We start from the raw sequence: 15461 nt of genomic DNA, 5'->3' as shown, positions 1-15461 counted from the left end.
TGTTGTTATCTACGTGGTTGTACTTCATACAAGCAGGTGGGTTAGGAACCAGCAGTGCTTGCTGCCGTAAAAGCAGAGCAACAGCCAAGCCAGGCCCTCAGGCAGTGGGAATCTCCAGGTATGGCATCAGGCAGTCGGCATCAGCCCAGGGGACATTACGGGAATCTTCAGGGTTGATTCAGCAGGTCAGTGTTTACTGCTGACAGAGTGTATTGCCTGTGAACATTTCTTTTATTAGTGACATTTGCTATGAGACCAGTTCTGAAAACCAACATTTTGCAAAGTGTGCTGGTGGGTGACAAACACCAGTAGCTGCAGTTCTGTGCTGGTCAGAGGTGGTGTCACTGAACCTTGCAGCCTTCCTCTGCAGTAGTCCAGACATGGGAGATCCCACTGCACTCCCAGCTCTGCACTCACCTCCAGGGTGGCACTGGAGCTGTGCTTCACCTTTGCCTAAAGAAAAGGCCTAAGAGCTGAGCGTTATTTTTTCACTGTTAAGGTGTATGTAAGAGGATCTTTCTTTAATTTCAAAGTCATTAACATATTTTCTGTTAGGGAGCTTAACAGGCAGATATCTTTCATCTGGCTCACCCCAGATGAAAGGGGGTGGTGGGAGGGTGAATGAGAGTTTGTAACAAATGGCTTTTTTAAAGAATTAATAAGGGTTCCTAGCTACCATAAGCTGCCTAAGAATTCAGAAGGATCTTATCTTTTTAATGAAAATGACTCTGGTTTAAATCTTCTGCCAGCTTGAAGTTCATGCTGTCACATTTCAAGTTCCTTACCCACCTTTGCTCTTAGGGGCTAGTGTTCCAAGGTGAATTCACTGAGGATCAAATTTGCTTGTTGTGAAGATTTTTATTTTTCAGTGTCACTGCCATTCCAGCTTCCCCCCAGGGAAATGAAGAGCGCAGTGTAACAGCTGCTGGGATTGCATGCTGGCAAACAGGGCAATCACAGTTCATGCTGGAGGGACATGGTACGTGGTGATGCTTCCATAAGGCAGGAATGAGTCAAGTTTACAACAGTATTCCAGGAAAGGAATACACTGGTTACCTTTAGGAAGATTTCACTGTGATGATGTGCAGCTGTCCTGCTCTTCCCAGTTCCTGAGCTCTGCCCCTGGTTCTTCTCCTTCTCCTTTAGGCAGATACCCAACATTTTGCTAGTTCCTTCTTCTAGAGAAAGAGAGGGGAATGAGATAGAGACTGGAAAGAGGATCCTTGGGAACTGTCCCCACATGTTACACTCATGCATTGAAAAAACAGCAACAAAAAAGCCTTGGCTTGTCCGCTAACCTGCATGTTTTAAAGTTAGGCCAAGCAGGATTCCTGATTAGGGCCTGATCTCTAACAGTACTGCTCACCTGCCTTTATCACCTGACACAAGGACAGGACAGGAAGGCGGTGGGGATGTGTTCCCTAAAAGAAGGGGCAGGATTTGTTCCCGAGGTTAAGGGACCAGCTTGCCTCTTTGCCAGATTGGAAACACAACCTTTGCAACCAGTTTGTCAGCTCAATTGTTTAGTAAGCTGCTTTGTTTATGCTATAAAACCTGGCTCCTGCATTCAATGTCGATTGCCAGAGGGCACAGGAACAACAGAGTGAGCTGCTTTAAATCCTGTGCTCAAACTCCATCAGGCCTTAGAGATGTAAAGAGAAGGTTTCTCTCTAGCTGATAGATTTATTCTCAGTCACATTCCTGTGACTCCAGTGGAGGAAACAGCCTGAGCAAATGGGGCGGAATACAGCTCCTAGGATGTAGCTGGAATAGCCAGAGCTCCAGGGCAAAGACCCAAACACATCCTGCACCACTGTGGATTAAAGTCAGGCTGTCAGTAGGGCTTTAACTCCCTGCAGATCTTTCACCTGGCATTGTCTTTAAACCCTTTTGGGCTCTAACAGAAACAAAGGTGAATTAGAAGGAGATTTTCCTTGAAACCCAAGCTACAGAGTTTTGAAGATGTCAATGCTCACCTTGGGCTCAGACCTGCAACATTCTGTGGTGAGTCCCCAGCAGTTCAGTGAGCTGCTCCAGGCCTGGGGGTCAGGAGGCTTCCTTTACTCACGAGTACTGATATAGCCAAAGGCAAGCCAAAAATTCATGATTTACGCTTCAGCCTAGCTCTGACCTGTCCCGAACTCTAGCAATTGCTCCCATCATGGTTTCATTGTGTTTATCTCTTACTGGGGATGTTTGCTGGGCTGCTCAAGCAAAAGGGCTCATAGAATATGATTCACCAAAAGAAGTGGTTCCTGAATTACCCAGTGCCAAATATTCTGGTTTGATCCAGCAAAGCTTTTCAGGTCGTGATCAGCTTTAGGAGTGTGAGTAGTTGCACTGAAATGCTCTGGATTACCCTGGTGCTGGTGTGGGGACAGCGGGCGCAGCCTTGCACGATCAAGCCCTTGGATAGAGGGGTGAGAGGCCATGTGCTGGAGGAAGGGAGAGGGGTCACTGCCAGCAGTCCTGTCACAGACCAGCACCCTGGAATTTAGGGCAAAAGCACATTGGACTTTTTTGTTTAATGCCAATCTGCCTGAAGTCCTCAAACTGTGTAAACCAAGATCAACAAAGGAGGCTAAAACCTCTAACGCCGGTTTCTCTTCTTTGCTGACAGCGATGTCAAGCACAAAATCAAATTCTTTCTGAGTGTCAGGTAAGTCAAAGACTGCAGAGTGCCCCAGAAGGGGATTCTTAGGGATTTATGTTCCATCAGCAAGACAAATGATAATTAAAGCCTGAATATTTCTGCTAAGCTGGGAAACAAAAAAGAACCGTCTTAATTCCTTAAATTCCTCATGCCAGGCTGTAAAATATATTCCATTCATGCCTGTGTCTTGCTGCTTGTTCTCTCTGTGTGTCTTTCTTTAGCATTCAGCCACCTGTTTGTAAGCAGTGTCCTGCAGGTTCTCAGGGCGCTTTCCTCCCCACTCTCCCTGCCCTTGGACGTGCTGCTTTGACACTGAGGCCTCCTTGTCTACGGGAGACAGTCCATCAGAGCTCCCCGGCCTCCCCGCTCCCATAACTTCATTCTTGGAAAGTTTCTGAGTTTCCCGGGCGATAAAACATGAGCAACATTTGCTCTGACCTGAATCATTTCTGAAGGCATTGAGCCCTGTTTTGTTATGAAGGTTACTCAGGGTGGGTGGTGGGGCATGAGAATTCCCAGTGATGGCAATTCCTGACAAGTGTCAGAAAGTCGCTGCCTGCACCTTTCACGCTGCAGGATTGTTTTGATTAGGTTTTTAGTGCATGCTGAAAAGTACATGTGACAAGCTGAGGGTGAGAGATGCCAGCAGAACAAATCGGCACATTACAAGATTGTCTGCCATGGCTTGCCCCCAGCTCTCATCAAAAGGGGGAAAAAAAGAGGAAAGAAAAAAAATCCAAGCCCCAGCTCTGTATATACAGCAGCTATCAAACTGTCACAGATCACCACTGCTACAGCTGGGGTTAAAATAATATAATAGCGGAGTGTTTGCTGGTCTTGTAAAACCTCCTGTTATTCACTATAGGAGACCAAACGAATGAATTGAGAGGACAGTGTTTAAAACTGTTAAAAAACCTGTAAAATGACAAAAAAAACCCACACAGTAAATAGCTCTGGAATGTTGTGGGTTGACTGTGTGGGATTTTTTTTCTTTGCTCTGCATTATTTATCCCCTTAAAATTAATACTGTCTGCATGATGGGTGGCTTGGGGCCTAGAGAGACTTACAGAGCAAGTTCACTACCAGTTCTCAATTACTGTGGAGTCTGATTCTGTTCTCATTTACTTTCGAGTACATGGGAAATGATTGTGTTTCCCTTGCTACCGTGTATGCAGAGAATAATAAAACCTTGACTGTCTGGCCTTTGCAAAGAGAGACGCAGGCCACTCCGAACACTCTCAGTCAATTTATTTAGTTTTTACTACATTTCTCGTGGTGATGACATGCTGCATCTCTGCTCCCGGCCCAGCTCACAAGACCAGCATCACTTCTGGCAGAGATTAAAAAGTTTCAGATTTGAACTTTGGAAATATTCAGTCACATGTCCAAGCTTTAATAAAAAAGCCCAACACCGTTTCCATCCTGAGGGGTCTTGCCTGACCAAACCTGGTAACTGAGCAACCTGCACAGGATGCTGTGGTGTCAATTCCCAGATCCGTGGCAGAGGTTGGGTGGCACTGGCATTCCTCATGAAGATAATCATCTTTGTCTGCTCAGAACAAAGCATTTACTTTTTAGCTTGAAATTTCATTTCCTCTTAGAAACATGAAAGCTTTGGAATGGGATCATTTAGCAGCCAGACTCCCATCATACACACTGACTTGGCCTTTTCTGAACCTTCCCAGCCCACTGGCATCTCCTGCCAGCACGGCCGAAAGTCGTTCTGCAGCATCTCTGCCATGAGGAAACAGGAAGGTCATAGCTAATACTATGCCAAATTAACAGACAGGGTTTTAATTGAACACCAGTTATGTGTGAATACTTGCATAAGGAATCCCAGGCCTGCTTTAAGCAAGGCCCCTGGGCGTGCACTTCAGGCTAACCTAAGTACAGGTGCTTCCTTGTGTTGTGTCATGGAAGTGATGAATGCCAAGTTGCCTTCATGCCCTCTTTTTAGAAATCAATTTGCCTTCAAAGAATGGGAATTTTACTGTGCTGCTGGTGGAAGGAGGTGGAATGTTAGATGGGAAACTTTGTGCCCTTTCACAACATGAAAGGAAGGGAAAATACGGTTTTTCATCTGAGTAAATGACTTTGCATGTAGGTTGACTGAGTGAGAAGTTGTATTATAAGGATGTTCATTTTTCTTTAGCAATATGGAGAGCCCATCCAGCAAAGCATCTTGTGAAGTATTAACAAGGTCATGGTTGGCATCCACAGGGATCTTTAATCCATCCTGCTTTCAGCATTAGCAGCTTCGGAGATGTATTCGGGGAGGAGGGAAAAACCATACCAGGCTAATTGGAGAGAGCAGTTGGCTACCTGGAAGTCTAGGGACCATGTGTAATTAAAAACATTCCTGTCTCCAGCACAAGGCTTTATAGATCTGTCCTGGCTGTCTGTAATTAGAGATGTGGACTGAATATATTGGTTTGGGAGTGGGATTATTTGTACTTTCCTTGTTTCTGGTCCTCCTGTTTTATGGTGACATGTTCTCTGGGACATGCGGAGGAGTTCAACATCCAAAGTGATCCCGGAAGGAGCAGGTTGAAGATCAAAGAGGGAGCACTGCCCTGCTGCATGTATTCTGTTTAAAGAAAACATGCTGGATTTCGGCACATGGTTAATGAAGTTGGAGGTAGTCTGATCTCCTGTTACTGTGAGTAGACACAGCCTCCTTGCATGGGGATGGGAAAATAACCATAAATTTAGCAAACACACACTGTACCAGGGCAGTGGAGCTGAGCCTGTGATGTGCCTTCACTTTGCTTAACCCTGTTTCCCTTCCCAACCCTGATTCACAAGCTTTTCATCAAAAGGGATCCTTATCTTTTTTCACCCTTTTCCAAAACTTGTGTGAATGGCTGAGACACTCTTTGAAGTCAGTGGGGGCTGCAAACTGCTCTCTGCTTTGGAAACTCAGACCATGAATTTAGGCACCTGCTTTTTAAAGATCTTTATCTATAAATTTAGCAGTGCTTCAGCTTCACTATCTGTATGACAGGTCAAGTAATTCCTGCTTCCTCCAGGATCGGAAATGGGGAGTGGGGCAAAAATGCCCTTATTTAACTTAATGTGGATGGGTACAAGATATGCCCAAATGAGGCATTATCGTTCAGAATATAATAAGGTATGAAATCCTTTTAATCAATGTTTTAATGTACCCTCTATGAGACAGTATGTGGTTAATTTGATAGGATGGCACCAAATATGCACAGAAAGGTTATCCTGTGTGATTCTGTTAGGTGACCTTTTCTCTAAGGATTCCCTTGTCTGCCTTTCTCTGCATTTCTTTGTGGTTTCTCTCATTTCTTTTGGGGTTTCCGTATTAATTTCATCCTACGGCTCCTTTTTCATCCCTTTTCCCCTGGGGCAGAGGAGAAGCAGCAGCAGCAGAGGAGGAAGAGGGATGCACGTGACACCAGCGTTTCCCCAGTCAGCCCTGCAGTATCACTCCATACCAGGAAGCACAGGACTTTCCCAGAACTCGTTCTCCTTGCTGGAGGAGGAAAGGCAGTGTCTGAAGAGGCAGTGTCTGAGCCAGGAGAGATTAGGCTGTTACCCAACCACGGTTCTGACGTAAGGGCTGGGCTGAGAGCACCCCTAGCTGTGGCTGTGACTCTGGCAATAAAATTTGTTTCTGAGCTCTGTTCATGGGTCTTGAAGATCACACAGGGAAATGATCGAAGCCAGGAATGAAGGAAGAACCTCTGACATTGCCTCGGCTTCTTTTTATTATCCTTTCCCAAGGAGCTGTGGCTCCACTGTGACTCCACTGTGACACTGGGATAGGAGCTTTTACAGTTCTAAGAACATTTCAGGCTCTGGAATAAGTGTTGGATGAGGCTGGGCTAAGCCATCACTCCTTTGTGTGAACCTTTGAGGCAGTGCTGGTGTGTTTGAGCTTGGACAAGTCAGGATCACTAAAACATGGGGTCCTGCCTTAGCTTCAGAGTGATGGCAGTGCTTTTCTGGGGGGTAACAACTAGGCACCTTCTCCCTCCTCTTATGTCTTCTGCTGTTCCTGCCCTGGTTTAGTCACCTGGCTCTGCTGTGTTCTTGTCTCATCAGCTTGGTGCCTGCAGCAAGGGCAATTACTCCAAAGCCATGGCTGGCTGGCTGCTGGCGAGCGCAGCTCTGTCATTATTCCTGCCTGCCTGTTAAAAGGGTGAGTGGGGCTGGCTCCTTCCCCTTCCTGCCCCTGGCCTGGCTCCCCATGCACTGCCTCACCTTGCCCAGCACAAGCTGCAGCGCTGCTGGTGAAGGCTGGGAGCGGGCTCCTGGCAGTGCTCCCCATGCAGGCCCACCTGCATGCCCTGAAGAAGATCCTGGCTCTCTGGAGTGCATCCCAACGGTGCGTACCCGGCTCCGTGGGATCGGGGACGTCGGTGTGGCACTGCATGCCCCACTTGGGCACCTGGTCCTTTTGCTTCCTCACCTATTGGGAAAACTTCGGCTCCCTTTGGTAACAGTTGAAAGCAACTCACTGCTGCTTGTTTTGTCTGCCTGCTTTGGTGAGGGATGGGATGCTCGGAGACTCGGTGAGCTGGGACGTTGCACTTTGCTGTCACCTCCCGTTCTGTGTGGTGTCATTTGCTTGTTCTCGTAGGCATGAACCTGTATGGTGAGCACAGCTGGATCTCTTGTGCTGACACAACCAGCTGGGCGCAGGAGATGGCATTTAGCTGTGAGGCAGTGCCATCCTGCCCCAGCATGGGCATGCTGCTGTCATCAGGCTGCTCTGCTGGCTGCTTTGCGCTGTGTGGGCTCCATATTGTGAGAATCTGTGTTTCTGATGTTTAGATGATGACAAGCTGATCAGAACAGCATCGTATCACCTGGGGGCTTAATCACAGGTGGCACTGTGGCACTCAGACAAGTCCTGCCTGCACTCGGTTTGTGTGTTTGGTCACCACCCCTATCAAGTGCATGATATTTGCTCCTTTTCTGCTGGTGTGTTTATCCAGGGGCTGGGGGTGAGATTCAGGAGTTAGTTGAAGTACTAAAGGCTGCAGAGAGATCTGTTTTCCAGATCCAATACTGAGTTTTCAATCCTTGTGATCCAATTCTAGAAAACAACTTCTTTGCCTTTGCATGAGCGCAGAACCGTGGTGGCACTGTGGAATTTCACCCAGCAGGAGTTAGGGCCTAATGATACCAGGTGTGGAGCAGCCTTGTTTTATAGCAACAGAGTATCTTATAATTTAATCTTGACCTTATAAAATTACAGGACACCTTCCTTTTCTGCCAGGGCACTGTGCCCACCAGTGGCACCATACTTAGTGCAAACTGCTCCAGGGTTTTGGCGGGGTGGACTCTCTCCTTTAGAGCAGATTAAGGGCACGGGCTTGTTTTCAGCCATTAAATGATGCCTCTCTTAGAGGTCTGTTGTCATGTAGCCTTGAATTACTGTGCAATTCCTGAAAACATCACTGTTCAAGTGATTACTTTCCTTGCAGTCCACATGTTTGGGAATTAAGATATACCTGGCTTGGCTTTTCAGAAGTACTTAGTATCCATGACAACCCCAAGAAAATTATCATGAGCTGCAGTAGAGACTTACTTATATTGAGGCATTTTAATTTAGATGTCTAAGATTTTAGTTTTTACCTGTTTCTCTCAGCTCTAGGTTATGTCATTCCCTACCACTTAGAGACTCAAGTGTTTCTCTTTTGCTATTTACTCAGTAAGTGTTAAGTGCAAATTCCTCTACTTGGCCTCTTCCAATGTAAATAAACCAGAATTTGTCTTAGTGGTGGAAGATAACAAGGGTTTAATTGACGTCAGCACAGGATGAGCAACATCACAGTATCACAGATCAGAGTTACGATGTTGAGTGGCTTCCTGGGCTTTTGCCTCTGCCACAGCTGTTGGACCACGAGGCTGGATAGCATGTGGGAAAGGGGCAGTTCCAAAAGTGCCATTGCAAAACTTCTGGAAAAAGTAGATGGAACTGCTGCATGTAAACAGGGAGGAAGGTTTTTTGAGACCGGTTGACTTGTAGGTAGTGACTTGCTTCCTACAGGGGAAGCAAAACTTTATCCAACTGTAAAAGGGAATGCAGGCACTTAAACATTTAGTCTGCAGGTTTTGAAAGTTGAAAAAATAAAGGTTAATTTAAGTGTGCCTTTACACATCTGGTAGGTGCAGCTCTCATTGCAGGAAGGCTTTGGTGTGATGTCTCTTAGAGGACTAATGACAGGGCAGAGCAGACGGAGCCGTGGTTGTGTGGAACAGCCCCATGTCCTCAGAGCGGGCACGAACAGTAACTACAGCTGTGCCTGACACGGGCTTTACCACAGGCTCCTTCCTAGGTGGTGCAATTAGGCAACTCACAGGCTTCTGGTTCTTGGGAGAGACTTCAGTGAGCTCGGCACGTTCTGAGACAGGGCTCGGAGATCTTCCTGAGGGATCTCATAGGATAACAAATTCATTTATTTCATCAGCATCTTGACAATGTCTCAGGCTGAGTTCCTTGCTTGGTGGGAGCAGTGTGGTCCAGTGGTTCTGTGTAGCTCCCAGTGCTAAATGATTGGCATTTGAGGTTCCTTTTTTGGCTTTATTGGTTTGCATAGTGGCTACTTGCTAAACAGCATGCGCAAGGAATGGAATTACTCTTCTTACCAACACTTTGGGATAACTACACTTATCCCAAGTGTATTTTAGATCCAAATATATTAAATTTGGGCCAGCCTTAGGCATTTTCTTTCCCAATTGATCAAATAATATTCTTTCTTTCAGGAAACAAATTCCAGTTGCCTTGAGCTCTTGTCACGGAGGCAGAGTCCATGTATGTGAGGGACAGTTCCCAGATTTTGACAGAACTAGACCAGGGTCAGAAGCTTCACACTCCTCATACCTTTTGAAGCATTTTTCTTCATTTTCCGTCACAGCATTCTAAACTTTTATCTCTACTTTTGGGCCGTATTTTCTGTGCTCTGGTGACCCTGCCTTTCTCTCCTGGTTTCCCTGAGCTGTGCCAGTAACTCAGTGTAAACTACCCCTCATTGCAACAGCAATTCTCAAGTGACAGCACCTCTCATGAGATGTTGAGTTGCTGCCTGGCACACAGGAGTGCAACCAAAACCTCCACTTGTTTCTTAAGCCTTTATCAACCCATTAAAGCAGGAGTGAGCACTGACCTAGAAATGCGGCAGCTGCAGTTCTGGCCATGGCTGAAGGAGCCTCCTGGTGACCTACTTTGTCCCAGCCTGGAGCATCCTGCTGCACAAGGGTGGGTCCTTCCCAGGAAACTCATCAACAAACTCTTCTGGCTGCTGAGGTTCAGGGGAGGCTGCAAATGAAGGGGTTAAGTGGCAGGGACCATAAGGTTCCTTTTTAGGAACCTTTCTGAAGCCCTCCTTTTTTATACCCAGCTGTTAGCCTGACCTTATCTCTGTAGTTACACTGGGATACCTTAGACATGCACTTAGGAAGCCCCTGAAGGAATTGCCCAGTGTAACCAGCACACACCAGGTTAGAGAACTCTCTCCTGTAACTTTATTTTGGTTTAATTATGTTTCTCTGCTTTCCCATTTTGGTTTGTGTAGAGCAACAGTGACATCCATTGGCTTATTAAGTGAATCCAAAGTACTGTACACACGCCATATGTTTACCCAAGGTGGAGGGCCGAACCAGAGTGTGTCTGAGAGATTATAAAATTCTGAGTTCTCGGAATAATTGTTAGCATTGTACAACCAACCCAGGTAGGAAAAAGAGCAAATTTGCTTCAGCTTACTCACTCATGATAATGTCTAAAATTTAAGTTCCTACAATAAAAGTCTGTTTTATTTTTAAAATGCATCCTTTCTTGAAGATAAGAGGGCTTAGAAAAAGAATAAAATAAGTAGAGGTTGTGGGGGAGAAACTGACAGCCAGAGGGTTGTAAAAAAACCCAGTGAATGAAAGACGGAAGGTCTGAAATAGTGGATTCAGTGAAAAAAAAAGAAAATAAACAAATCATTCATGTGAGAGGCTGATCTGGAGGATTCTCATTTCATTCCAAAAAACCTGAAAACAGTTCAATTTATTTTTAACCGTGTGAGTGAATCAGTAGATGCTTCCTGCAGGTATTTCATTGAACAGAACCAGCGTCTGCAGTAAAGTTTTGACCAGCTGTAGTTACAATCGCATGCCAAGGTCCAATGCCTTGACCTGACAGGGAGTCCCTGTGAGAAGGAGGATTGAACTCTGAGCCCATTGGTCCATTTTTGTTGCCCCATAGCCCAGCACAGCTCTTGGGGGTTGTGTCTGCAGCCAGGTGCAGCTCTTTCTTGTGACTGGGACACCTGGCACTTGCAAGAACAGCACAGGGATTTTCTCTTCCAGCACCACCAGAGACAGAGGAAAAAGGGAATTATGCTGATTGATGCCATCTGATTCGGAGTCTGGTTCATGGCTCTTAATTAGAAATGGAATTGTAAGTGCTGTGCAGAGCAATCATAACTGAGGGGAGCTACAGGTGCTCAGCATAAGGTTTTCCATTCCATTCAGCAGCTTTGGAGCAGGCACCATGTCCACAGCAACTAGAGGGATTTCCCCCTTTATTTAGATTTTCATTTCCAGTGGGAGAGCCCAGGAAACATTCCCAGCTGATGCTCAGTACTGGGGAATTTCAGACTGCGCTTTGTGGATATGTGCACAAGAGAGCAGGGGGGAAGTTCATAAAGAAGCTTTGCCTCCTATCCCTCCAGACTCCAACATGCTGGAACTGCTTTCATCGAGTTTATGTGATTTTAGCCCTTAGATTCTCTCTGCTTTATCTTCATATCCCATTGCTTTGGATAGCTCACAGCTTGCAAATGTTTCTTCTGGATATTTCAGACGCTGAAATATCTCAGTCCAGCCAGGAGTCTCCCTTTGGAGACCCTCTTTTCTTCCCGCCTGCCTTGGGGACTCCTCTGTGAAGTTTTGTTGGTGCATTCCTTGCTTTCCCTGTGAAGTGCTTCCATGCCTCTCCATGGCTGCATATCTGCAGCTAATGCCTGTTGCTGTGCTTTCATGGACTGACAGAAGAGCACATAATTTCTTTCTTTCACCTCTCTTAGTCATTCTCTGGCTGATGTCTCTCTTTCTCTCACAGCTGCTTTGCAGGTCAGCTCCACACAGCATTTGAGTTTGCAGGGGCTGATCTTCCCAAGCCATTATCAAACGCTGGAATTTCCCTGGGTGCTGACTTTTTGGTGCCTGGTGAGCTCATTTTCTCATTCCTGCAGTATGTGGTTTCACGGGGAGTGGCTGGCTGTCAGCTCAAGTTCCTTCGGCTATCCTGTGTATACATTTTCCATGATCAGAGAGGGAGGCCAGCGGATAAAATGCTGCTGTTTGCGGATAACAACGGATAACATTGCTGTGCTAACAGACATTTGCATGGCAGATATGAAAACAGCCCCATTCATACCCTCCCGTGGCAGTGCTGAGTCTTACAACTGCCTTGAAATTTGAGGTGAGCTGTTGCTCGATTGCAGAAGGCACGGGCTTTGCCACGGCTTCCCACAGGTGCACTGGGCTTCCCTACCCCTGGTCAGCCTGCCAGTAGCAGGAGGGTAAGCACAGCCTTCTTGCAAAGCTCCCAGCATCCTGGGGGAAGTTATAGACTGCTCATGGGTGCCTTGTCTGCAGATTTCCAAAGATGGAAGGGAAAATATTGTATTTGCACTCTAGAGCAGGCTTAGCCCTGTTCTTACCCATACAGTAGGGATAATTCAGCAAAACACTACAAACATCTGAATTCCTTTTGGTAAGGAATAAGCCAAAAGGGTGGGCTTCTTTCCAGAGAAAATACTGACATTTCACTGAAAACCAGAATCCCCCCAAAGTGCAGCTGCTTGTCCGGAGACTGCACCGACGAGTTTGTACCTGCGAGGCTGGCGTTCAGTCAGCCTTTCCGGCGAAGACAAACAGGGTTATCTCCTCAAGTGTGCTTGGAGCTGCCATGAAAGGGAGGCTTTCTTCCCCATTTCCGAGAGGAACCAGGGTTGATGCTCTCCTATCACATAGGGACCTTGTTCTGCCTGTTTGTCCCCAGTTAATGACATCCGGTGCTGATTACTGGTGTCACAGTAGCTTCCAGCACTGCCCACTCTGGTACTTGACTTTCCTTATGCTGCTATCCCAGATTGCCAAAATGCAGTAGATTCGAAGCAGGCTTTAATTTGGAAAATTCATCCTGACCTGGGATCCTGCTGGGAGCTACTCGAAGACTTGCCCAGGTGTCTGAGGGGGCACGATGTGGCCCATTTCTCTGCCCTGCCTGGGTTATGGTGGGGCCAAGTCCCTGCCTTGGGCTTTCGTGGCTCTGCTGTGGCAAATGAGAACAGTTCCCAGTGTTTCCTTGCTCTCACACGCTGGAGCTGTTTGCACATTTAGAGCAAATAATGCTTTATTACTGTTTACATGAAAGGAGGAAGGCAAAATAAATTTAAAATAAGGGGAGCGAGAACATCTTGTGAACCTGCTGTTCTCAGATCTCTCCGATAAGGACAGTTCCAAGTGCGTGAGAAGTTTCCTACTCCAAGATTTATTTACTTCTGAAAGAAAAGCCACCTTCATCTCATTCTTTTATTTTCAATACAGGTTTTAATTTGGTGAGAAAATATCTTCCCCTTAAAGAACCTATTCTGCCTCATTAACTCCTATAAAAAGCACCCCCCCCAAGCTTGAAATGTTAAAAGAAGCATAAATTAAGGCTAAGTTTGTTGTTTGCCGCTTTAATCAACAAACATCCTTAAAAAGGACTCACAAAAGGTTCTGTAAACTAAATTTATTAGTGAGCAGGAAAACAGGCCCTCAGCTGCAGCCTCCTCCCCTTCCCAGCCCCCTGGATTTGGAGGGGGTGGGGTTTTGGAGCGACTAGTTTTGTTTACAGTGTCCTATTCTCTTGGGCAGGTTGTTGTGGTCCCATGGATCTCTGTCAAAGTTTTGTGATGCAGCTGAACTGAAGTGACTTGGGACAGAGTCTGTTAATTAGGTCTTCAAAGCCTTCTCCCTTTTTTCTTCACTGTACAAATGCCCTTTTTTTCTCTTCTTTTCCCTAAATCTTTTTGTCAGTAGCTCAGAAGGAAAGAGGGTTTTTTTCACTGCAAGAGAAAACTGCGGTTCTCGCTGCCTTCCTTTCACCTCTCTGGGATGTTGGAGGAAAAATGGATTTACATCTATTTTCTGCACATTTCCTCTCCTTGAAGTGTTTAAGAAGCCTTCCACAATTTCCTCTTTATGCTGTCATAATGATTTGTTTCTCTCTTAGGAATATCTCCACACACAGAGTGGTGCTCACAGTGACTGCGGTACCAAGAACCAAAGGAAAACTTAGGGACATAGTCTAGAAAGTTTCAGTGCAGAAGACAGGATAGTTGAATAAAAACATTAGGAATTAACTCCCCTGAGTCGGCACATATGAATATATGATTTCTTTCCAAATTCCCCTTAGAATTCCCCTCGTAATAGTGAATTTCCTTAGAATCCTCTCGCATCCAGACTCAGTTCAATCTTAAACTGATTTTTCATTGGGTTTATTTGGGTGAAGTCTTCATGAGGAAATTTAATAATGGGTTTTATTCATTGCTGCAGGATTTGGACTTCCTCACTTCTTAGTTTTTTTCACAGCTATCTTAAGTTCAGTCTGAGATATGCAGTGTAAGAGAGATCCAATAAAAATCCCTTTTGTTCACTGGAAAAAATGGCCTTGACCCATTAGAGAGCGATTTGATACTTATCTGAACACCTCCTCACCTTCCAAGAGTTAATTTGACTTGGAGATGAGCCAAGACAGGGAGTTTCTCTAAACTTCCCCCGGCTTTACAGGCTTGGATTCAAAGAGTCCTGGCTCTGAACAACTCATGGGTTCAGGTTTTCCAAACCAAAAGGCGACTGGGCACGTTTTGGAAAACCGGAGCCTCCCTGGGAGTTCTGTTCCCTCCTGATTGATGGCCCTGGCTCCAGCCCCTTCGTGCTCTCACTCTTCATGGTCTGTGGGTAGGTCAGCACTGCAAACACTCCTCAAAGGAAATCATCCTTCTTCAATGCAGCCCATGGCTTATCTCAAAACCCTATTTCCTCTGTCCATCCCACGCCTTCCCTTCCTCCCCCAGCAGACGTGATGAGGGTCTCGCATTTCACAACAGCTGCCTGAGCAAATGCAGGATGGGCCCCACTGTGCTGCAGCCTGGCATCTGCAATGCCCAGGAAGCCAGGGGCACGAGGAACAGCCACAGGACAGGTTCCTTTGGGGCTGTTTCACATTGTCTTTTCATACATCAAATAAGAGCTTTTTCCCATCTCTGTGAACCAGCCGTATCCCAGCCCTGTGTCCAGCAGCTCACATTGCCAGAAATATGAGGCTGGGAAAATGGGGAAGTGTGGCATGAGGGGGAGCACAGGGATCTAGGGACACTCCTCTAGTGCCATCACTGTGGGCATGTGGTGCTCTTCCACCTCATAGCTTTATTTAAACAGGAAGAGGGAAGCTTCCTTGGTTATCCCATGCCCCTGGGAGCACCCTGTTCACTGGGCATGGCAGTACCAGGCATCCAGCTGCCAGGGACTCAGGCAGGTGGAGAACAGGAACACTGGAGGCTTTTTTGTGGTAAGTAGGAAAAAACAAAAGAGAAAAGACTCCTGGATGAATGCCTGAGTCCTTTGGTTCCCCACAGCAGAGACATTCCTGTCATCTCTGGGAATGGATGGGATGTGGCAGTCCTACGGTGTCTTCATCTACTCCCAAAGGCAAACAAAGGCAATGCCCATCACGGTGATGTGTACACAGGGGTTTGTAGGCTCTCTGTCCTTGCTCCAGCCCAGCTGGCAGGCT

General features: G+C 46.4%; 1 protein-coding gene across 5 annotated transcripts in view; it reads left to right on the top strand.

Moving 5' to 3' along the window:
- Positions 1 to 15461, top strand: part of SHROOM3 (shroom family member 3) — a 118862-nt gene that overhangs the window by 59454 nt on the left and 43947 nt on the right. The window contains exon 1 of one of the 5 annotated variants that reach the window (XM_032110343.1): positions 6932 to 7007. The exons of the other annotated variants lie outside the window; for them this stretch is intronic. Coding sequence (XP_031966234.1) covers positions 6949 to 7007 — 59 coding nt within the window. The 5' untranslated portion in view covers positions 6932 to 6948. Of the gene's footprint in view, positions 1 to 6931; positions 7008 to 15461 lie in introns of those variants that run through there. 5 annotated transcript variants of the gene reach the window in all.

The sequence above is a fragment of the Corvus moneduloides genome, chromosome 5 (genome assembly GCF_009650955.1).
Source record: "Corvus moneduloides isolate bCorMon1 chromosome 5, bCorMon1.pri, whole genome shotgun sequence".
NCBI lineage: Eukaryota > Metazoa > Chordata > Aves > Passeriformes > Corvidae > Corvus > Corvus moneduloides.
The sequence above is the reverse complement of the archived record's forward strand: the minus strand, read 5'-3'. Positions and strand labels throughout refer to the sequence as shown.